At 41.2% G+C, this 24791-nt stretch overlaps 1 protein-coding gene across 2 annotated transcripts; it reads right to left on the reverse strand.

The window, feature by feature from the left end:
• Positions 1 to 328: 328 nt before the first annotated feature.
• On the reverse strand, positions 329 to 24406 carry morc3a (MORC family CW-type zinc finger 3a). 2 transcript variants are annotated; one of them, XM_054787484.1, is made up of 18 exons: positions 24311 to 24406; positions 23918 to 23990; positions 17160 to 17292; positions 16278 to 16504; positions 16016 to 16172; positions 13733 to 13871; positions 13473 to 13601; positions 13255 to 13374; positions 12163 to 12260; positions 11984 to 12085; positions 11545 to 11673; positions 9182 to 9256; positions 9059 to 9089; positions 4388 to 4496; positions 4239 to 4311; positions 3401 to 4154; positions 1061 to 1242; positions 329 to 926 (listed from the first exon to the last, which is right to left on the reverse strand). In XM_054787484.1, exons 1-18 carry the CDS (start codon positions 24347 to 24349, stop codon positions 749 to 751), a joined length of 2748 nt encoding a protein of 915 aa, XP_054643459.1. In that variant the 5' UTR covers positions 24350 to 24406; the 3' UTR covers positions 329 to 748. The 2 variants fall into 2 exon arrangements, with proteins under 2 accessions (XP_054643459.1, XP_054643460.1); XM_054787485.1 differs by lacking the exons at positions 329 to 926; positions 1061 to 1242 and adding an exon at positions 1280 to 2864.
• Positions 24407 to 24791: the final 385 nt, after the last annotated feature.

Genomic DNA, 24791 nt, shown 5'->3' on the forward strand with positions numbered 1-24791 from the left:
GAGGAGAAAAAAGGTGTCGATCATCCACCAGAGATGCCATCATGGAGGAGTGGAAGAGGATTCCAGTAACAACCCGTGCAGCTCTGGTGAATTCCAAGCCCAAGAGGACATTACACATTCACACATTGGATGTGTTCACTGTGAGGCGTACTCACTTGTTTTGGGAGCTTTTTTTACACAATACTGGCTGTGTGGTGGCTTATTTACAAGCCGTGGATAGTAAATCTATACTGGTATACAAGCTGTACATTGACTACTTTAAATGACTGTCCCTTAAATATATACTGTAATGGGTGCGTTGTAGCTTTGTCAGGAACTGTATTTGTAAAAAAAAAAAAAAAAAAAAAAAAGTTTTAATAGATTTACAGAAGAAAAACAAAAACCTAGGAGAAAACAGGAAGAAGTAAGACAGTGTTCCTCGGAGTGCATTTTATTGCACGACCAGACTGTACTGTCACATTGCTAGCTACCATGATCCTTCCCCAGAACATACAAGCAACATAAAGGCTCTGACTGCATATCGTTAAAAGTTGAAGATTTCCTTTGCATTAAGATGTAAAGACAGCCTGTATTTGTTCAGCCTGAAATTATCCTAGTTGTACTGTTCAGTACAATTAGCCACAATACCCCACAGGTTCCATAACAAAGTCCAGGTTTTGAAGTTAAGACATAATGAAATACAAAAAACACCTTTGACATAAGTATTGCATGTCAGTGTAAAAGCGCGATGAATTCCCCACAATCTGTACTACCTACGAGTACAGTTTGAGCACGAGGCTTTAATCCAGTTCGAAGACTTGTCATCAGAGACAACTTGTTCCACCATCTCATCAATGACATTACACTCATAATTGACTTGTCCCAGGTCCAGAAAAGGCACAAAGTTGACAAGTAGGCGTCCAATGTTGTGACGTAGCTCAATCAACCTTAGAGAAAAAAACGAAGAGAAGCAAGCGGAAAAAAAAAAAAAAACAATTAAAAAGTGTCGCAAGCAAAGCACAATACACATACACAAGACTGAAAACAAACAATCAATTGAAGGCTTTGTTTGCTTCCCAACCTTTTGTACGCATCCGGATCGGGAGCTCTGTTGTCTGTCTGTGTAGTACAAGTATCATTCTGCAGTGGAGCACCATCTCCATGGCGCGCTGTTTGCTCAGTGAGCTGCTGCTGCTGCAGCCTCATCCTCAGCTCCTCACACTGCAATGACAGGCTTGCCTTCTCCCCCTCAAGACTGTCCAACTGATAAAAGACAGGAAGATGGGGACAGGACACAGCAGGGGTAAGACACCACAGACCAACAACAACAAAAAAGGAAACACAGGGATCAAGATCTGGTTGCTAATGAAGAATTTGGTCTACTGGCTGGAATTGAGAAAATTAGGCATGATGGAGCACACAACTTGGCTGCAAACAGCAGAGGTGCTGTTGATTCAGTCTTCAGGCTGCATTCACACTTGTGGTTTGGTACTCTGGTACGGACCAAAAAACATTCAAAAGATACTTGGCGTGCACTTTGGTGCAGTTTGTTTATCCTGCACACTGATATTTTTGTCATGGGACCAAAGGCTGCACAGTAAAGCACAGTAAAGGCCTTATGCATAAAGTATGGGCTTGATTGGGCAGTCTTTGTGGCATATTATGCAACCTTACTCAAGTGTTCCAAACCAAAATGCCGTTTGCTGGGATTAATATGTGGCTTAATTTTATATTCTGCTATAATTACCATCTAAGATTTCACAAAAAAATCTTCCAAACTATAAAGAGAGCCATTGTCATACATAGGAGAGAGCACTACCAAAACACTTTTTCTATATAGTCGTCGCTTGCCAGATAGCACTTTGTGTCTTCACTCACTGTTTTTGAAAATAAATTAATTAATAAATCGCTGTTTTGTGGCTAAATAAAGTCTATTATTTGTTAGAAAAGTATGCACATGCAAGCAAATTGTACTTATTTTTGGCCTAAATTAAAACATTTTTGGGCATAAAAATGGCTAAATGAACTAAAATATAAAAAGGTATTCAGAAAACGCAGTGAAAGTCTTATTTTTGATATGTTGGTAATGGTACATTGCCACCGCAGGAAGTACTATACACAAACAGGAAGTAAAAGAACAACAAGGAACTCTCTCAATGTCTATATTAGATCTTATTTTCTATACTGGGTAATACTGTACAAGTGTAAAGGTGACTATAGGGGTGTTATTTCATTTCTAGAGGGCTCCAATAATGTTCATCATATTTAGAAGGTCCTAAACAGGTTTTCTATACTAGAACTCCAAAGATATTCCATTTATAAACATTGAATCCTATTCACTTACCATAGCGAGGTCTGGAACAAATTAACCATGATAAATGAGGGATTGCTGTATTTGTCATTTCTGCAATCATTTTGTCACTGCAACACTGGTCCATGTAGCGTTCGCATTTTAGCTCAAGTGGATTCATTTTCAAGTGGTCCGAGACCCATCTCTCAAGCAGTCTCAGCCCACTTGTTTGGTGCACACCAGGGTTCGAATGATCGTGTTCACACCAGACCAAATTAACCAAACTATCTGAGCAAACACACCAGAGTTAGTTTTAACCGAACATGGTACCATAATATCCGGTGTGTAAACTGCAACTTTTTTTCCTCATGCGTCGAACCCTGCAGCTTACACAGTGATGCGGCTAATTTGTGGTGTCATGGCGTTGTGGTCTCACAGCATCTTGTGTGCTTCAGAGCTGTCATTTTGTTTGTGCCGAGAGGTCCACTGTCCAAGGTGGGTTTCGGCAGGCTGGACTGCTGCTGCGTGGTGGGGAGAGCAGCACAGGCTTGGGGGCTGATTTGCCTTGGGGCAGGGGTGGCGCTGGGAGAGCGAACTAAAGAGGGAGAGAGACTGGCGGTGTGTGTGGCTGTTTGGTTACAACATTGAAGAGGACGACTTTGGTGGTTTGAAGACAGCGACGACAGCAACTTTTCTGGTAGGCTACTGTTTAACCAAAACTTTGTGTACTAAATATCCCACACCTGCAGCTTATGACAGGTGTGACCTATACATGTACAAATTTCTTTTCCTCTTTAAATTTAGTAGGTGTGGCTTATGGTCAGGTGCACTCAATAGTCCGGAAATTAAAGTAAGCCTAAACACACCCTTAATTCGTTTGCAGTCTAAAAAAACAGAACATGACGTTAGGGATGGGAACTTAAACTACAACCAAGGTATGGCACGCCACTCCTTTAATCTGCTCAATGCAACACTGGCATAGAAACAGGAGTTCAAAACACCCCATACAGATTTTTCCCATTCCCTTAAAAGTGTTGAAAAAAAAAACAATGGTTAATTTCCTCATAGCCGATCAAGGCAATGTAGTCAAATACCCATCCCAAGCACAATAAAAGAAGTTAGACCACTGACCTGTGAGCGCAGTTGATCCCTCTCCCTGGTTCTTTCATCCAGCTTCCGGACAAGAGATTCAACTTGCCGAGTGATGTCGTCCACCTCCTCCTCGCCTGCGGCAGTGCTGGGTTTGGTCTCGGCAGCTTTCAGTAAATCAGCTCTGTCGCTTATGAGCTGATTAATGTTTTGTCTGGCCTTTTCAAACAAGCTTTTGTAGTCCTTTGGCAGCCCCGTCTGGCTTGATTGGTAGGAATTCACATCAACCTCTGGATGTTCCTCACGCTTCACATCAGGTGCATCCAAACGCCAATGAAAGGACTGAAAGATTACATCGTCATCGCTGTCGATAGAGTATATATTTTGTCCCATCTGACTGGAGTTACTTCTATGAGTCTCTCCATTGCTTTTTTGCTGAATGCTGCACTCGTTGACCCCACCTTCTGTTTGGTGAATTTCCTCCATGTTCTCATTTTTCACCATTTCTTTTGGTGAATCTGTCTGGGTGACAGAGTGCATAACGCGGGGAGATGGCGCAGTGGAGCAAGCGCTTCCTGCGGCGTTCAATTCATTGCTGACATGAGCTTCACTTTGCCCTATCTTGGTCTTCAAGTTACTTGAATCAAAACGCAATGTTTTGGGCTTGGGGGTACTGAAAGACTCATTGCCACCTGAGGGACCTGCAGCAGGGCTGAGTGGGCTCACATCGACCAAAGCACTTACTCTTTGCCTTTTTGGAGTAGTTTGTGGCTCAGTGGAGTTCCCTCTTTTTCCCCTACAGTGCACAGAAACCACAAAAACTTAGTACATGAATTGCAGTGACTATAGCTAAACTAAATCAACTTAACCAAGAAAATACCTTGTGGGAGGTGTCGACAGGGAGCACACGCTTGAAATACGAGGAAGACCACTGCTACCAGAAGGGCTGCAAGCTAGAAAGAAGAGAAGGCTTCATTTTCAGTCACTTGAATGATATATGTTTTTCAGTCACTTGAATGTTTTCCATACCAGATGGTGAAAGGACGGTGGTCATCGGTGGGGCAATCCTAGGCTCTTTTTGCGTCACGCCTTTAAAAGTACTTCCTGAAGGAGAGGGAGTAGACAAGGAATGGCCAGCCTGTAGGTAAAATACAAAAATATTAGCACCATTTGCACCGAGTATCTAAACCATGGGTGTCCAAAGTTTTTCCACCGAGGGCACATACTGAAAAATAAAAAAAGACGGGGAGGTGTGCATTGTGATCATTTTAATTTGTGGAAAAAGGCTAAAACCAATTCAGCATGTTGAGAACCAACGTTCTAATAGCTGTAAGGAGCAAACTGCTCATGAGTTCACTGGAAACAGCAGTATGGCAAGTCTGACACGGAGTTTCACACCAACAGCTGAGCAATGCAACCAACGTAAAAGTACATGCCGAGGTATATAAAGCTGCTGGATGCCGTCTACTAATGATACAGTCGTCCCTTGCTACATCGCGGTCCAAACACCGTTCCCTCACTCTCGTTTTTTTTTGATAAAGTAATTTTCAGATTTTCGCGACCATAAGGCACACCGTATTAAAAGGCGCGGTCTTAGTTATGGGTGCCATTTCTTTATTTAACACATACACTAGGTGTACCATATTATTGAGTGCGGGCGTGGAAAAACATATGCTAGCTTAAAACATACCGTGGCACGCATGGACGCTAAAACATAAGCTAGCTAGCATACATGCAAGCATGTTTTAAAAAGGCAGCTGGGCAAAACTGAGTTTTGTTGTAGTTTAGTGAAGTATTTAACAATGTACTCACAGCAAACTTTTCCTTGTAATTCGCCAGAAGTTGCTGCGCAACGGTAGTCTTTGCCCGGATGGATAGATGGCGCCGTTTCATAAAACGAGAGCACCAAGACGGACCTCCTTGAAAATGTTCGATTTTCATTTCTTTGGCAAGCGTTATTGCCCTCAGTCGAATGGTCTCTGTAGAGACTCTGCTCCCGGCTGTTCTTTGATCATGAATCCATTGCTCGAGTTGGACTTCCAACTCGGGCCACCTCGCCTTGTTTCCACGGAAACCCAGCTTCGTCTTCTTGGCTTGGCGAAGCTCGTTTTCCTGCTTCCTCCACTTGCGAACCATCGATTCGTTGATCTTGAATTTTCTCGCGGCTGATCGATTCCCATGTTCCTCCGCGTGGCTGATCGCTTGCAGTTTAAACTGTGCTTCGTACGCGTGTCTCTTCGTAGGCGCCATTTTCGGGGGTCCTAAGCCAAACGATGTTTTGCACAAGCACATAGCAGCATTATATACCTACTGGGGGCGTGCCTTTAGCGTCCTCTTTCACGTCCCCTTCCCCCCTTAACGTCCGCATGCTGTCCTCAGTCACGTCCGCCTTTCCTCTCTATAAGCAGCGTCGGCAGGAACTGTTCCCAGTCAGTCGAGTGGAACGCTCATGAAAGTCACACAATAACAATTACAGAGTTTGTAACTCGGTACACACATAAGGCGCGCCGCATTATAAGGCGCCCGATACATTTTGGAGAAAATTTAAGACTTTTAAGTCCGCCTTATGGTCGTGAAAATAATTAATACATAATGGTTTAATACGACGAATTAGTGCAAAAAAATGCATAGTATGGCAAATTGTACTCATTCTTGGCCTAAATAAATCATTTTCAAGCATAAAATTGGCTAAATTAACTAAAATACAAATACAACCGGCTTCTTTCTGAAAAGAATGATGTCATCAACTCGTCGCCGTTTCTTGACGAGTGAGCCTTGACAAGACAACATAATAGAGGTGTTTAAAATAATCAATTGAGCAATATTACCAGTAATACGATTGTCATATTGATTCAAAAGACGTTCAAATCACTGTTTTTAATATGTATTTTGGTGGTCAGTACTGTATTCATTGCAGCGCGTTTTTCCCTGCACTTACACTCCCGGTCACTTGCTGGCAGCACACCACCAAAGCACGCCAGATTAATAGCATCTCGCGAGAGTTATTCCAGGGTGGTATCGTTACCCCATATTCTCGCGGTATTTAGAGAACAGCTAAAGTTTCAACATGGCGGGGGAACTACGAGATGCTCGGAAGCACAGTTATAAATCTGCAATTTGGACTTATTTTGGCTTTTACAGCACCACAGACGGAGGCCCAGATTATGACAAAAGCAACGCCACCTGCAAAATGTGTTACGCGAGAATCAAATACTGCGGAAACACCACGAACCTCCGTGCATGTTGCCAGATATCACGGCGAAGAAGGGAAAACGAGCAACTATCTCGTATCAACTAACTCTTGAACAAGCTAATTTAGCCAAATTGTCTTCAAACTCACCGTGTGCCACTAAAATAACACTCAGTGACTTACTATATGGGCAGAGACATGCGCCATCTGAGCTCGGCGGAAGATGACGGCTTTCGTTACATAAACACTTACATGAACGTCCCGCCAACACTTCACTGACGTTACTGGCGCACATTCAGTGTTTTGCACACAGTCTTAACCTCGCATCACAAAAAGCACTCAAACTAGCAGCAGTACCCAGGTTGCTTGGCAGAATTAGACATGTTATTGGTTTCGTCAGACGCAGTACCGTCGCAAATCACCAGCTACAGCTCAAACAAGCCCAATTGGAGCTACCAAAACATTACAGATGAGGTCACAAGATGGAACAGCTCCTTTGACGTGACTGCCAGGTTTTTAGAACAGCAGCCCACTGTCTGTGCAGCACTCCTTTCCAACGAAGTGAGAAAGAATAAAAAAGACATTCACATTGGCTGAGACTGACATTACATGTACAGAGGAGGTACTCAAAGCACTGAAGCCAATGAAAGATGCCACATTAGTGATGCCTGAGGAGAGCATGCCAACTCTCAGTCATTGCACCGCTACATGCCAACCTTGTTATGGGAACACAAGAAAACTGAAGATTCAGATACAGTTAGGGAAATCAAGGCAGTTATAGCACAGGATCTGTCTAACAGATTTGCCAATGAGAAGGAGACTCTGTACATGGCGTCTGCAGTTGACCCACACTTCAAGAATCTACCCTCTCTGTCTGAAGAAGAGACTGGCCACGTCTACGCCAAACTGACTGATGCTGTGGTGGCAGAAATGCAAAAGCAGTGTAAGTACATTGAATATAAACTTGCATATTTACAATTGTAAGTCTAGGGTGTAATATTTTATTTTGGCACATTTAAATTACATTATGAAGACTTTAGTGAATTGTATAGTATAGTGTTTGTTTATCAGGAAGTAGAATGTGAAGATGGACCTGCTCCCTCATTAGAACCTCTGGAAGAGACCCAGAGCATCCTTCCTCTTTAGCTGATCTCCTTGGTTCCACATTTACCTCTCACAAAGACGATGCTAAAACAAACTCATCAAGAAGCTGCTGAAGATGAGGTGAAGACGTTTAGGATGGATCCCCCCCATCCTAAACGTCAATACCTCTGCATCCCAGGTGCAAGTGTCTCCTCAGAGAGGGTCTTTTCCACTGCAGGAGACAGTGTAACTGCACAAAGAAGTGTCCTGAAAGCTGGGAATGTTGACCAGCTTGTTTTCCTTCAAAATAATTTAAAGAGAAAGCAGTAACATTCGACTTTAAATAACTTAAGTAACTATTTCTTGTTCTAGACCAGGGGTGTCAAAGGCGTGCCATGGTGTGCCGAGACAATGCAGGTTTTCTTTCCAGCCGGTCACTAAAGCAGGTGATTTTAATGATCAACACCTCCTTCAATTTCAGAGAAGGAGCTCTTCAATTAAATCACCTGCTGTAGAGACTGGTTGGAGAGAAAAAAATGCAGTACCTCGGCCCTCCATGGCACAAGTTTGACACGTGTTCTAGACAAATACCTCAGTTAAGTTGCACTGTTAATTGCACTACAGTCGTGTTGCACAGCTGTTGGGTTCTAAAAAGCCACCATTACAATTTCTGACAGATTGATTTTGAATGTATTTTTGTTGTTAGTACATTGACATGCATGGACTAGCGTATGTAAATGGCATCAAGGATGCACGACAGAATGTTTACTTGTTATGACTGTTGAGTGCTTTTACATCCTTTAAGGTATGTCCCTCAAATGCATATAAGCAGGATGACAAGCAGGAATATGTTTTAACAAGGATACAAAAACGCAACAGCGCCAGGACAAGCCACGATCAGAGGAGTGAATACACGTGAGTCACTTAAGTTTTTGTCTCCTAAGTTGATCATTAAAATACAAATGAAATTTGAAGTTTTAAAGCGTTTAAACAAGAGAGAAATGTGATCAAATGTTAATGCCTGTCCGAGAAAAGTGTATGGTGAGGGGTTCTACAGACTTAAAACATAATAATTGCACAAAAATATAGTTGGCTACTTCACAGATTTCACTTATTGCGGGCTATTTTGGGAACCTATCCCCAGCGATAAAAGAGGAAACACTTTACTATTAAAGTACAGACACTATAAATGTCTTCCACCATTCCTCCTCAATGAGTGGCCATATTACATGTTCATGTCATCTAGGAGGAGCTCCTTGTGAGAGCGGCAGAAAATTGGGCAGAAGTCACACAACAGGAGGAAAAGAAAGCAAAAGAAGAAAAAACAAACAAATGCAATGGTGGATTCGGGTGGTGAAGTTAAACTGAAAAGATGCGCCAGAATAGTTGAAATCAAAAGTGTGGACTCATTAAGACTTAGTTCTTACCATCTGTTTTCTCTGTTTGTTCTCCTTTGCTCTGTAACACACAAATCACAGCGCTAATGGGCTGTAACCAGTTGACAAATTTCGAGTCACTAATAAAGGATCCAAATGAACAGGACGTGTTACTTTTGCTTGTAGGTTTTTCGATATGACGGCTGGTCATCATCTGAGTCTTCTGGCTCCTCCAGAACCTCGCAGTTCCTGGTAAAAGAAATACATGGGGGTAAAATAATGGGAGAAATTAAAGGCTTGAGGCTAACTACAAACTTTGAATTAAAAAAAATCACTACTAATCAGTTTTTTTCATGGACCAAAACTACAGTAATTCAGACTAATGTCGATGGAAGGAATTTACAGCAGGACAACTTAAGGGCAGGAGTTTTAACAGAACAGAGATTCAGACTGTAAATGTTTCCAATAAATGTGACCAACGCAGCTGAAACACTTGAGAACATAAAACACGAGTCAACATCTAAGAAAGCTTAGATTGTGCCATAAAGTCTTCTAAAGTTACCTAGTAAGGAAAAGAGTGAACAAGAATGGAGGGCAACAGTAGGAGAACCGATGTGGGGACCATTTTAATTTCATATGCTTTTAACATGAATAGCCTACTCGTTTAAGTTCCCAATTTGTACAAAGTCAAGACAGCAACTAAAGTGTTGGCCACACTGGAAATAGTATATACAATCATAACATTTCAAAAGTCTAATTATGAGGGCCAAAAATCTAACAACCAAAAAAAAAAAACACACTTAACAGGGTGAAAGTATTGGGGTTTCTTTTCAGAAAAAAAAAATCAGAATACCGCAAATTGTCATAATTATACCTTAGGCGTTTATTTATCTAAACCGCGAACAGCATGGGGCGTTAAATGGAAGCAGTTGATAATTGCAGTGAGGCTTTTACTTTAATGATTTGGAATGCAAGAGAAAATGGGAAAGAGGAAAACAAAGCTCTCTTTGATCACACAGTGTTTTATTAACAAGTACTCAGCAGCAACAGAACCAATGGTGTAATAGCCGTAGCAATCAAACTGCTGAGCCAGCATGAACACTGCTGACGCATTGTAAACACTACAGCAAGTGTAACACACATGAGGTTCAAACAAACAACTGAGTAGCACGAACAACATTTTAAAGTGCATGTAGAGATAGATTAAGCTGCTGGATGCTGACCATTCATGATTCTTCACATTTATCTAACGCCATCTTCTGGTGGTTGCCTCCAGCCACAGATGTTAATGCCATTGTTTTTTGACCTGGTGTGAGAGACCCCGGCAGTTATTCCTTATCGTAAACCACGCACCTCGTGACTATAAAAGACTGTGCCTCATTTCTGTGCTAAATTAATGCAGACTCAGCCACCTGCAGCGAGTGTTTGAAGTTGTGCAACTAATGCCTCAAAAGTAACGTAGCATTCGGACAGAGGCTCTTTTTAAAATGTAGTGCAAACCTTAACACACCAACAGCAGCACTGGCTTCTAACACCACACACACATTTCGCTGTAGCGCTCCACAACAGCAACACAACACTTCCTCATTATACACCAGTCACAGCAAGCGAGGTGTATTCACAAACAGAGGTATTTTAAACTTTCCATTGTGAAGAGGAAGTTGAACCAAAAGGCAAAACTACTCTTGGTTCCCACCCTCACCTATGGTCATGAGCATTGGGTAGCGACTGAAAGGACAAGCTCACGGGTACAGGTGGCCGAAATGAGTTTCCTAAATAGGGTAGCTGGGCTCTCTCTTAGAGATAAGGTGAAAAGCACTGCCATCTGGGAGAAACTCACAGTAGAGCCGCTGCTCCTCCGCAGTGAGAGGAGCCAGAGGAGGTGGCTCAAACATCTGGTCAGGATGCCTTCGGGATGCCTCCCTGGGGAGGGGCACGTCCGACCGGTACAACACCTCAGGAAAGACCCAGGTCATATTGGAGAGACTATGTCTCTCAATTGGCCTGGGAATGCCTCTGGATCTGCTGGGAGGAGCTGGACAACGCAGCCGGGGAGAGAGAAGTCTAGGTTTCTGTGCTTAGGCTGCTGCCCCCGCTACGAGACAACAGATGAGTGGAAGATGGACGGATGGATGTATTTACATTACTATTCTGTTACAAAATTCCATAACAATAATAAGGCATTGAATGTTACCAGTTCGGCCACCATTTAAACAACGACAGTTAAAAAAAATACCGATTCAGTGCTGGTATCGCATATATGGAAATGATACCAACCCTATTTCTGAGAAATAAATTGTATTATAAGAAAAAAAATATTTTCAAGAAAAAAAGTTGTAAGAAAAAGAAATTGTTTCAGAATAAAAGTTGTAATGAAAAGTCTTAATATTACAAGAATAAAGTCATACTTTTTAAATTTTCTTGTAATATAACAAAAAAATTCTCAGAATATAAAAAAAATCATTAATATTAAAGTATCATATTATATTTATGTTTATGTATTGTTAAAACACTTAATGATACAGAACGATGATTACCTGAACTGAGGCTCGGGATTCATGTGACAGAACCAATTGTCGGGCAGCCTGCTGCAGTCGATTCCGTCAGGAAGTTTGCGCCATTTCTGGCAACTGTCACACTGCACCCAGGTCTGATCTGGACGCTTACTGTGCACAAAGGGACACTTTTCAGAGGATTTAGGAGGTTGTTCAAACGTCATCACATATCAGCCCACATTACAAATTGGTGTGATTCCTGCTTCTGCATGTAAAGATGTTTCCTAAATGCTGTGTTTGCACCAATTCTGTTGATGTGAAACGTTATAATTCCCATCTGTGTTGAAATATTTCCTGTCATTATGAGCACAGGACAATGATAACAATGACCAGAAAAAAAACATTTTAAAAAATGTCTTCATTTGTGTGTAGTTGGATTGTGTACATATACATTAACATAGCACATATGAGGAACACCAACCAGATATCTTCCACGCTGCTGCCTGGCATGTCCGTTTCCATTTTGTAGCAGATTTGATTACAGTAATCATCTAGTTTGGATGCCAAACTGTTCATAGTTTTCCTGTAAAAATGGAACCGTCGATAACTTAAAAGTAGCACAAGCTGATCACATTTGAATGAATTCCAGACGCCATTTACCTGTACTTGTCATTCTCAATGAAGCTTTGTTTGTTGTGCGTAGGGTCTAGAAAGTTGCACTCTATGACACCGATAACCCCGACACCTTTGTTGTTGGGCTGTAATATGCCAAGAGGTAATATATCAGTCCATGCAATATTGGACGATTGCTCTTGTGTGTGTCAAAGAAAGACATACATTAAAACAGAAACATGATTAAGGACTTACTGCAAAAATGGAAGTCAAAGATTCTCTAGACAGGTGAGTTCTGCTGTTTAATTTGGAGACCTACCGCTAAAATGCAAATCACAGATTCTCTTTATGACAGGAGTGTCCTGGTGTTGTTAGAGACCTATTGCGCACGTGTCAAACTCATGGCCGAAGGGCCACATCTGGCCTGCCATATCATTTTATGTGGCCTGCAAAAGCCTGGCAATAAATCACTCCATCTTTCTTACTAATGCATTTGTACTTTCAAATTGTACTGCATGCATTTTTGCAGTTTTCTAAAATTTAATATTAAATGGTCATGCAACAAAGTATTCCAAGCTTCAGGAGGGTTCAGGGTTGAGCTTTAGCTGAATTACAGCCACAACAGCAACCCATGTTGCTATTATAATTATGTTGTTATTACCTGTGACCCTTGTGAGGACAAGTGGCATAGAAAACGGATGGATGGATGTTATTGCGCCTGCTGTAAGATAATTTAAAACTGCAATAAAAGCCTGTTGTCCCGGCGATCAAGTCTGCTGCTTGTCTCACCGAACAATTAACACCTAGTGACCCGCGTAGTATACTACATTCACTATTTGTGTCTTCTTAGTTCCTTGTATTTGTATTTTAATTCATATGGCTATTTTTTAATTCATATGGCATTTGCTTCAATATGCATGTTTTTGACTACTAATAGGCCGTATTCAACCGTGGAACAGGATGATTTATGAATGAATATATGTTTGAAAAACCACGATAGAGTGAAGCCGCCAAATTCAGGCTGCGATGTGGCGAGGGACAACTCTATATTCATTATATAGTGTCTTCATTGTTGCAAGCGGTCTGCTGTACACTGGAGTATCTGACAGGAGCACCCTGCTGTTATAAACAAGGATTCACCTTGAGCTGGCAGCCTATACGCTCATAGGCTTTGATGAGACGATTCTTGTGATACATCATGATGCCATAATGGTCTTTGCTTTTGGTGTTGTAGCCAAAAATAATGGGCACTCGTTTGTTCTACGACAGAAGTTAAGGAACATGAAATATAATACAATATGACATTGTTGCCCAAGGAAAACCCAACGAGAAAGAGCATCATGGTAAATAGAGGATACAAGGAAATTGGGCTTGTAGCGGTCCGTTTCACTCTTAGCCAGACTCTTGGCAATCAGTTGGGTTTTCACCTTCTGACCTCGTATGACGACTTGCATGCGAGGCTTCAGGTACAGAATACTGCAGTATGCCTGCACAAATTGAAAACATTCATATCACACACACACGATACGACTAAATCAGAGCCCCTCAGCTTCACTAGTACAAGAAATATGAGGATTCATTCCTGGCCGAGACATTACTACACAACATGTTTTCTTACCCTAAGCGAGTATACACTCTCGGGTATGTGTGATGGGATTCTCTCAAAAGGCTGGTTCAACGCTTCGTAGACGTCGGATGGAATTTGGATATCGTAACGATCTTTCTGAAAATCAAATTCTAATGTGCCAGTGGATGTCCTGCCACAAGTAAGAGAGATAGAATGGTATAAGCGATGCATCAACATCTGACGGGGAAAAAATAATGCCATCCAAAATTATTGCAACAGTGAGGCCAATTCCTTTAATTTTTGGTGTGTTTGCTGAAAACATTTGGCTTTGACATCAAAAGACAAATGAGACCAGGGAGCAACATTTCAACTTGATCAACTGACTTCCTACACTCAGTTTCAGATTGGGGAGAAAAATGTTTTTCCTGTGTAGACTGCATTTAGAGGTGAAAACAACATGAAAACCAGAGAGCTGTCTATGCGTGAAAAACAAGCAATTGTGAATCTGAGAGAAGATGGAAAATCAGTCAGAAGCATGGCACAAAAAATGGTCATCGCCAGTACAACCATTTGAAATATCCTGAAGAAGAAAGAAACCACTGGTGTATAAAGTAACAGGCACTGAAAAGGTAGACCAAGGAAAACATCAGCAGGCGATGACAGAGTTGAGAGCTCTAAAAAAAGACCACAAACTTGCAGAGGCAAAAATTTATGAGTTCATCTAACCTCCCTGGTCAACAAAACCACATCTGTCCGTCACAAGTTCCAATATTTTGCTTGCAGGAAAATGGGTGGGTACAAACAAAATGTGCTATCCTCTAAGCTGTTCATCTGATCCAGACGTTAATACCTGGGAATCTCACATTTGTCTTTTGATGTCCAAGCCAGATGTTTTCAGTCTACAGCAAAAATAAAGGAATTCACCTCATTGTCCTATACTTCTGGAGGGCACTGTACAAGTAGTTTGATTCAATGGAAAAACATCAAAAATAAACAAAACTAACAACACTGCAGCTTGGCTTAGCTTTTGGCTTTGACGTGGTGGTGGTTCTGTGTATCTGCATGTAATTAGAGAAAATTTTGGCTCTTCACTAAGGGGGCATCCTCGTCTTGGGGTGTAACGAAACGTAAGCAGATATTTTGGTACAATACAGAGGTATACAGAGTTTCAAAAACACCAAAAATAGTCATTAGATTTGACGCTAGCTGAAGCGATGTACCCCCTACTCCTGCACACTTAATTTTTTTTTAATCTTAATTAACTTGAAATATTGAACATAACGAATTGGTTAATTAATTTTATAGTAATTCCGGACCAAAAATGTGTATTTTGCCTGCTCCCATTTTGGTAAAGTTTCGCATGAGCGCTGATAAATAGATCAGTACACACATCTTTTATTCCAGTTTGATGTTGGCATCCTTCCGTTTGAATGGGATGAATTTGAGCATCACTTTTTTTGTCCAATCACGATGGCTATGGTTTAAAACTACATATTAATTGAAGACCAAACTGAAAGGGAAAGTTTAACAATCATGATAAAGCAGTATCTGAAGTACAAAAATACATACATCCAGTGATAAAGCTTCATGTTAGGGGGAATCCCCACTAATAGTGACGGATTTTTGCCGCTGCGCCGTGCGGGGATTGGAACAGCAATATAAACAAGATCTTCAACATTGAATACTCTTAACGTACAAAAGAATCATCAAACTGAATTATCCCTCCGTATGATGCACACAGAGCAATTACCAACTTCTTGCTGTGTCTCCTTTCTGCTCCGTTCTCCTTGTGCTGCGAGGCTTTCAGGCACACTCGTAATTGTGAGTGTCAGGCACTAATTGTTATTCATTTTTAATCACATACACCCTATTACAATTGGCGTACCCTTGGGGGTACGTGTATCCCACTTTGGGAACCTAGGACCCACTGTATGGAGTTGTAACGAAAGGCTACAGTCATAGATGGTGCCATTAGAATGTGTTTAAGAGCGAGGGCAAATGGGTAGTGCCAAATCTATTTGTAGTGGCCAGCGACAAATAAATGGGGTATGGGAAACACTGTAGCGTGCAAGCAAATAAAAGAAAATGGCAGCTCTTTGCTGAAGGAGCATCAAAGTCATGGGTGGCGAAACTTGGAATACAGGCTTTCTTATGTAAATCAGCCACAATGTGGGGTCACCATAGGGGCCAAATCTGAACGTCTTGCTGAATGATTGTCTGACATAGGCAGACTGGGCTGTGTAATTTCCCACTAGACACTAGACAGGCCCTCCAGAGACCCAAATGTGCATACAAGACATTAAAATGTCAGTTTTGTGTTGACTAAAGACACACCTGCGGAGGTTCCAGATGATGATGCGTGTGCCGGTGGTCACGTCGGACCAGGTGGAGCTAATGGCGCTGATCTCCAACAGCAGGTCTGACTCCATCTTGAAAGGAGAGTAGCGCAAGATGTCCTGCAGACTGGCTTTGTGCTCCTCTCTTACATGCAGTAAAGCAGAATGTCAAGGACATAACTTGGAAAAAAAAAGAAATGAAATGGAAATGTGTGTGTGTTTAGTCCACGTTACTCCTGAAACAGAGCAACAAAGGATATTGGTTTTCTGGCCTGTATGCTCAAAGCAGGCAATAGGCACAATGATCTGTTGGGCGTTAATCTGTTCCAGGTATGTTTGAGAGAGCATCCCGACACACGAGGTATCCTTGGACTTGGAAAAAACGATGGCGTCTTTCCCAAGACGCATGGATCCAGATTTGAAACCATTGCCGTACATTCCAATGGGCTCAATGCCATTCACAGCCACTTTGTCGCTGTAACCAAAGCTTGAAAAGGGAAAGATGAACACGGGACATTGCAGTTAGAAACACTTTAGTGCTCTACTTATAGCCAGGACTAAAATGCGAAGAGGACGGACCAATAATTGGAAACAGGAGACAATTGGAGACAGGCTGTTATTGCTGAAATTCAAAAACTCATCATATAGAACAACTTTTTAAATGTAATAATGATAATGATTTGGGGTGCATAATTATGGCTACAGCGGTTTGCTGCGAAGTCTGTTCCGAGGAGCGTGTGTGTGGCCGCTTCACTGGCACCTTTTAAAAATAATTTTTGGACGACAAGAGCTTACATCCGTGAGTACCTTGATCAAAGTCTTGGTAAGCACAGTATTACACGTCTGTAGGTCGGATGTATGTGACCTGACCGTTCATACTGCAGTCGCATCGCATACATATCGGTTTTACATCCACATAGGAATGAGGCCTGAGTCACATGTGAAAAAAATTGGAATTGTGCTGTTCACAGTGACATGACAAAATAAGACACAGGTCACACATGAGCAGAAAAATCGGAAGTGACCTGCAGTTAACTGAACAGAGGGGTTAATTGACGTTTTTTCACTGTAAAGTGCTTTGGACATCTTGAAAGGCACTACATAAATCCATTATTATTATTATGACATTAAAGTGTGTGTACCTGAGCATTTTATGCATGGCCTCATGGTCCAGACCGTTTCCATTATCCATAAAACTGAGGCATTCGTGTCCTTTGATGACGGTCTTATCGATCCAGAACTGTTTGGCCTGGACATCTGGATCGCAGGCATTGTCTGTCAAAAACAGTAAGAATTGCTTTGTTAATTCATTTTACATTAACAGTTGTGTTGGGGGAATAAGAGAGAAGTGTGTTATTGAGGCTAAAAGATTGCAACATGTTAGTTATGTAACAGATGTATTCTTGCACTAATAATATGCAGCAGTGCCAGCAACAGTGCCTTCCAAAACCCAACTGTAGATGAAAAATTGCATTTTTATGGCGTGTCGCTGGGGACATGTGGCCTGTGGCATGTGGTGTGTGTGTGAGGGGGGGTGTTAAACCATGGAGGGTGCTGCAGCATTTCGCAAAATGATTTCACATCCTCCTTCCTCCTGTTTGCGTCTTTGCAGAACCTTCTTCCCTCATGACTGCTGACACATTTTTTTGTGCAAAAGGGGCAAAGACCCAAACCACAAGATAGAAGAGTGCGATAAAAAGTCAAAGTACGAGCGTGCTCAGTTATGATATAATTAGTTTACATTACAAGAACGCCATTAGCACACAGAGGTACCACTGAATGACCTATCAAAGATAACACTGCGAAGAAAACAGTCGACCCAAAAGGTGGCACAATTTGTAGTTTAATCAAAAACACTTTCTGTGTTTTGCTTTTTTTGGTGTGTTTTTTTCCCACAATGGCACAGCAGAAGGGTACAGATAGGGCGCAAGTAGGAAAAGTGTGACAACCACAGAACAAGAAATGGGAGATAATGAGATGTAGGAAAGTGTCTGGCTACTCAGTACAACCATGACCAATGCAATTTAATATTAATTACATCCACAAATGATCCATTTTCACCAAGCAGATGCTAACCTTTACTGAACAGCACATGTAGCTAAAAGAGTGATGATGATTGAGCTGCTGATGGTGAAATGCAGACCTTTTTATTTACCTCGTGAGTTTAGCGCTGTGTATTTAACTGCTGTTTACATCCCACCACGAGCTAACACTGCTAATGCACTAGGCCTCCTGCATGACATCATTGATAAACACGAGACCAAACACCCAGACGCTGTATTCATTATATCTGGCGATTTCAACCACTGTAACCTCAGGACTGTCCTCCCCAAATATTACCAGTATGTGAGCTTTCCCACAAGGGAAAATAACATCCTGGACCAAGTCTACAGCAACATGAAAGGTGCTTTGAAGGCTGTTCCAAGACCCCACTTTGGAAAGGCCGACCACATCTCTATATTCCTTTATCCAACATACAGACAACTTCTTAAAAAAGCTCCCCCTGTAAGTATAGCAGTTAAAGTGTGGAATGAAGAAACTGATCAAGTACTTCAGGACTGCTTTGGCTGCACAAACTGGGATGTGTTTAAAACTGCAGCGGGGAGGGAGGATTGTACTGTTGATTTGGATGAATATGCTTCTGCTGTTACTGGCTACATTAGCACATGTATAGAGACTGTTACCACCACCAAGTATTACAGAAAATACCCTAACCAAAAACAGTGGATGAACTGTGATGTAAGGGCTAAGCTACGTGCTCGTTCGACTGCATTTGTCATGGGCACCGCTGATGACTACAAAAAGGCCAGATATGACCTGAGGAGGTCCATACGAGAGGCCAAAAGACAGTACAGACAGAAGCTGGAGGGCTACTATTCCACCTCAGACCCTCGGCGCATGTGGGTGGGACTCCAGCACATCACAGACTATCGACAGCGGAGTAGCGTAGCCACGTCCAGCCAAACCACACTTCCCGATGAGCTGAATGAGTTCTATGCCCGCTTTGACACCCAAACTCCTGATGAGCAGAGAGGGTGGCTGGACTTGGGGAGCACACAGGACTCACCTCTCATGGTGACATCAGCTGATGTGCGCAGGGTTCTAAACAAAACAAACCCACGAAAAGCAGCAGGGCCAGACAACATCTCAGGACGTGCACTTCGAGTTTGCTCATCAGAGCTAGCTGATGTGCTTGCTGACATATTTAAACTGTCGCTTGCACAAGCATCTGTACCGACCTGCTTTAAGTCCACCACCATAGTGCCCGTACCCAAGAAGAGCAACGTGACCTGCTTGAATGACTATCGCCCTATAGCACTCACTCCTATTGTTATGAAGTGCTTTGAAAGAATAGTCATGACCCACATCAAAAAGAGCATCCCGGCGGCAACTGTGGACCCTCTACAGTTTGCATATCGCCAGAACCGGTCCACGGATGATGCAGTCAACACTGCCATCCACACAGCCCTTTCTCACCTACAGGGCCAGGACACATACGTCAGAATGCTATTTATAGACTATAGCTCTGCTTTTAATACAGTCTGCCCCCACAAACTCACAAATAAGCTCCTCACACTTGGCCTGTCTCCCTCCCTCTGTAACTGGGTGTTTAACTTTCTCACAGGCAGACCTCAGTCAGTCAGAGTCCACAATCGCACATCCAGCTCAAGAATTGTGAGCACTGGGACCCCACAGGGGTGTGTGCTGAGTCCACTCCTCTACACGCTCTTCACCTACGATTGCGTGGCCTCCCAGAACAACACCAGCATCATTAAATTTGCGGATGACACTACAGTCATCGGACTGATCACTGGTGGTGTTGAAACATCATACAGAAGAGAGGTGGCGGATCTCATAGCTTGGTGTCGTGCTAACAATCTCCTTCTCAATACAGATAAGACTAAAGAGATGATCATCGACCCAAGAACAAGGGAAAAGGAGCCGCATAGACCCCTGTTTATTGATGAGACTGAGGTGGAGAGGGTGAAAACCTTCAAGTTCCTTGGCACACACATCAGCGAGGACCTCACCTGGTCTCACAACACCCAACAAATTCTGAAGAAGTCCCAAAGGAGATTGTACTTCCTGAGAAGACTGAGGAAATTTGGCATGTCCACCACAATCCTGAGTTGCTTCTACAGATGCACCATCGAAAGTGTCCTTACCGCCTTCATCACTGTTTGGTACGGTAACTGTACAACACGTGATAGGAAGGCACTCCAGCGGGTGATCAAGACCTCACAGAACATTGTTGGGGCAGCCCTCCCCTCACTGCAAGACATTTATAAAACTAGAGTCCTACGCAGAACACACAACCTCATCAAGGACAGCACACATCCACAACACTCATTATTCACACTCCTACCGTCAGGCAGACGCTACAGGAGTTTGAAGTCCAGGACCACAAGGCTGGCAAACAGCTTTTACCCACAGGCCATCAGGCTTCTCAACGAAGCACTCGCACACACCGCACGCAACACACGCACACACTCATAGCACTTTATTTATTTATTTATTTGTATTATTTACTCGTATTAATGTCTCTTCTGTTGTTGTTGCTTAATTTATTGGTATATATGTTTATGTGTTTGTTTCTTATGTTCTTATTCTTTCTTGTGTTTTCTTTCTTTTCTTGGGAGAATGAACAGAATAAGATTTTCATTGCATGGTATAACTGCTGTTTTACTATGCACATGACAATAAAACTCTCTTGAATCTTGAATGACGAGCATGAATAAGACCAGACAATCAAAAAACTGCTTCCTGTCGCCTCTCTTTTACATAGCTATCTAGCGTTTTTTAATCTTGAGTAGTTTGCTTTTGTTTTTTATTTTTATTTTACAGTGATTAACTATGACATAAGTGTGTTCAAATGTTGAGCCTAAAGCTGGCGTGTCCAAACTTTTTCCCGTAAGGATGCAAGGATCACTTTGATATTTTGCAACGCATATGCTAAGAAGTTACATATATTTCAAGAAAAAGCTGCAACTCAGCTTTTTGATATAAGTGAAAAAGCCTAATATTCCCTGTAGTATGAACTTAGATCTTTGCTCTTTTTGCCCCTATTTTGGCTCTTTTTTTTTTAAATAACAACATTCCAACACTCTTTTTAAATAATCTTTGTAAATGATGTTCCTGTAATACATTAGCTGTATTCTCATTATAAGTGTTTTCCCCAAACAAATTTTCCAAAAATTACAACTTTATTTTGTTTTGTTTGTTTCTCATAATATTATGTCTTTAAAAATTTTTTTTTTCCAAAAATACAACTTTTTCCCCCACCCTAAATTATAACATTATTTAGCTTTGTTTGTTTCTCATAATATTACGTCTTTTTAAAAAAAATACATATTTTTTCTTTAATATTTCAACTCTATGCTACTAAAATTACATAATTTTTCTTCATGATATAACATTCTCGTAAAATTTGATATTTTGACTTTGTTCTTGTCAAATTACTGATTTTTTTTTCATTTCAGTTTTCTTGTTAAATTATATTTTTAGAATGTGCCGCAGGCACCTCTGGCAAAGAATAAATGAATTCACTGTGCATTGATAAATAATTTGTTTCAAAATTAGAACTCGGACGTCGACGGATTGTGTTGCACAGTAACTCGAATGTCAACTGATACACCGCAGACCTCTGCCAAGGCTGAATACATTTTAAAATTCATCAGACTCATTCGATGTAAAATGAATGAGGGAACAGCATTTCCCACAGACCAGTTATTCAACTGTAGCGGTGGCAAGGGGAGTATAATTGAACATAGGAATGGATGATACGGCCTAAAAAACCATATTGCGATACACACTGCAGCGTCATGTGATGATAATACATACAGTAATGTATATCACGACACATTCATTTGCATATAAATTAGAATAGAGACATTTCAAAACAGGTTACAGGTTACAAAGGGCATAAAGTTGTTGTGTGTTAACTTACCCGCAACATGATAGCATCGTGATTAAGACTGTCATTCTGTTTAAGGAAGTTGTTGGCTGCAGATGAAGTGCACCCCATGTAGCGCTACAATGCCACCTACCGGACAGAGTTGGAACTACACCTGTGCCTCATCAGCTACATGGAGTGAATGTCGTTGCTTACTTAATGAACTTTTTGCACTTAATTCTGTCTAGCCAGCGTAAGACAGGCTCTTCTGGTGGAAGCGCACAAAGAAAAAGAGAAGCCATCGCCATAAAAGTGAAAATAGAAATCGGAAGCTCTGAAAGAGGAGAAAGGCCCACCTACATTGGCCACACTTTTGGTCTTAGCCGTTCAAGTGCGACGTCAATCATGTACAAGGACCTGCTCCTATGAAAGTGACAGTGATAACTAACATTACGATCTTATTATTGAGATGAAAAAGTTGCTTGTGTTCTGGCTGGAAGACAAGAATCAACACTGTATCCCAGTGAGCCATATGTTGATTCAGGAAGTAATCCTGTACCCCAGGGAGGCACAAACCTTTTCCACCGAGGGCCGAATACTGGAAAATCAAAGGATGCAGGGGCCACTTATACATTTTCTCATGAAAATATGCAAGGATGTTTATTATATTTAAAGAAAAAAAGCCTGCATCTTAGCTTTGTGTTATCAGTGAATGTATGTAAGTATGAACTTTTTTCCTTACATGAGACTTTTTTCCTCATTTTCGCTTTCTAATTTTCTTTTCTTTGTTTTACAGTTTACTACAATTTACTATTTCTGGTAATATTATGTCTTTATTCTCATAACATGTTCACTTTATTATCATAATATTATAACTTTTACCCAACATTATTTTCCTAAAATTGTAACTTTATTCTTTGTTTAGTTTGTTTTGCATATTACGACTTTCAAAAAATACATAAAAATACATATTTTAGTCTTTAATATTTCAACTTTATGCTATTTTTTTCCTCTTATATTATGACTTTATTGTCCTAATATTTTTGGTTTTATTCTCGTAAATTTACTGCTCTTTTTTCCATTTTTGCTGTTGTTTTTTAAGTTGTCTTCTTTAATTGTATGTTTGGAATGCGCCTATCGTGTTATTTTTTTACCACCGTGCTGAGAGACAAAAGAGAGACAAAAGTTAAAATACACGACATTTACAAGCAACTATTGAAATGGGGGAGCGATGGGAAAGAAGGAAACAATACGGGGGTTTCCGGGAGGGTTGGCAGGTATGCCAGCAGGGCTTACTAAAAGTGTAAATGACATGTTTACGTTCTTTATGCTCAGCTATTCACGCATTTATTTTGAAGAATATGCACCACCGGATGTTGGCACGCTTTTATTTTGGCAGGGCACTTTTCTTTTTCCTGTGTGGAAAAAAAATGGAATGTTGCCAACATTGATTGCAACCCCCCCCCACACAATGTGCTCACGTATTTTCTCAGGTAAAGCTGTTTGCACTGATTTCTTGTCTAAATATTGTGAGAAATAAGTTAATGAGAATGTGTGTTTTCATGGAATTGTTCGTGTTTAAAGTTGTCAGAGTTTCCGGCTGTGAAATGTAATAAGTGAATAAGTGAAGTTGTTTAAATGTTTTGTGTGAATCTGCATATTGCTCAATCAAAATGTATTCTGTTTGATTCATGTGATTACAATGAAAAAGTGATATGTGTATTGGTTGTGAAACTACAGCACAATTTCATATTTTTGTGTTGTTTATTCTGTAGTTTGCACGGTGCAAGAAGAACTGAGCCAGGAGAATAAAAGGCACCTACCTCAACGTCTAACTAATTCATTCCAAGTGGCCGCTACAGAAAGCACTTTTAAACTGTCAAAATTCAGGCGTCAAGGCTACATTTTGGACAACACGCTTCCAATACACTATTGCGGTACGTATGCGACGTATTTTTTTAAATATGGCCACAATATGGGACCTTTGAAAGTGTTGTGGTGACTCACCTATGAGCTCGGCGATGGCACTGAAGGGCCAGGTATGGCTGGTAGAATTCGTATGAAGAAACTTAGGCGAAAGCTGCGTGAAAAGAAGCAACACAACAGAGACAAACGTTAAGACATGTCCTCGCTGCTCGACCGTTGAAGTGTCAAAAACTGTAATATCTATTTGTGCATATTTTGTTGATCTAAGATGGTTTTACTGTCATAAATTCGTGTACCGATTGGTTAGTAGAGACCAAAAAGGCGGCATAAATATCACATTTTTATTCGCAGTGGCAGAAGAATTATCTTTTGCTTCTAATACACAGCGTTAATCCAAATAATAAAACAATATGTTTTTTAAGTGCTTATATTTGTGTAGGACAATATAAAGGACAAGTTTTTTAGTGTACTTACAGTACTTAGAGGAACTCCGCGATCTGGATGATCCGCCATTTTCCTAGAAACGGAAGTGACGTCTGTCTGTCTGTTCTTCTTCTTCTTCTTTTGGTTTAATGGCGGGTTGCAACCATGACTTTAAAAGGTGCATACCGCCACCTACTGTACCAGAGTATGTAACATGGGCCATGTATCTTATTTTATACTAATTCAGACCACGAGGAAACTATTTACAGTAATAATAATAACATAAAAAAATATTCTAATAATTATCTATATTCTATTATACAATCCTGTGTCCTTCAAACATTCTATCACCGCCCTCTGTATATCGACTGATCTGTACTTAAAGAATCTGGATAGCTCATACGTCGCACGCGCCTGTGCAAGCCGCTGAAGCCACAGAGAGGCCATCTTACCACTCACATCTCGACTACATTGGCACAGCGTACATAGTGTACAAAACAGATGAAGAGGCTCGCAGAACATCTATATTTTA

The sequence above is a fragment of the Dunckerocampus dactyliophorus genome, chromosome 9, assembly GCF_027744805.1.
Source record: "Dunckerocampus dactyliophorus isolate RoL2022-P2 chromosome 9, RoL_Ddac_1.1, whole genome shotgun sequence".
Lineage (NCBI taxonomy): Eukaryota > Metazoa > Chordata > Actinopteri > Syngnathiformes > Syngnathidae > Dunckerocampus > Dunckerocampus dactyliophorus.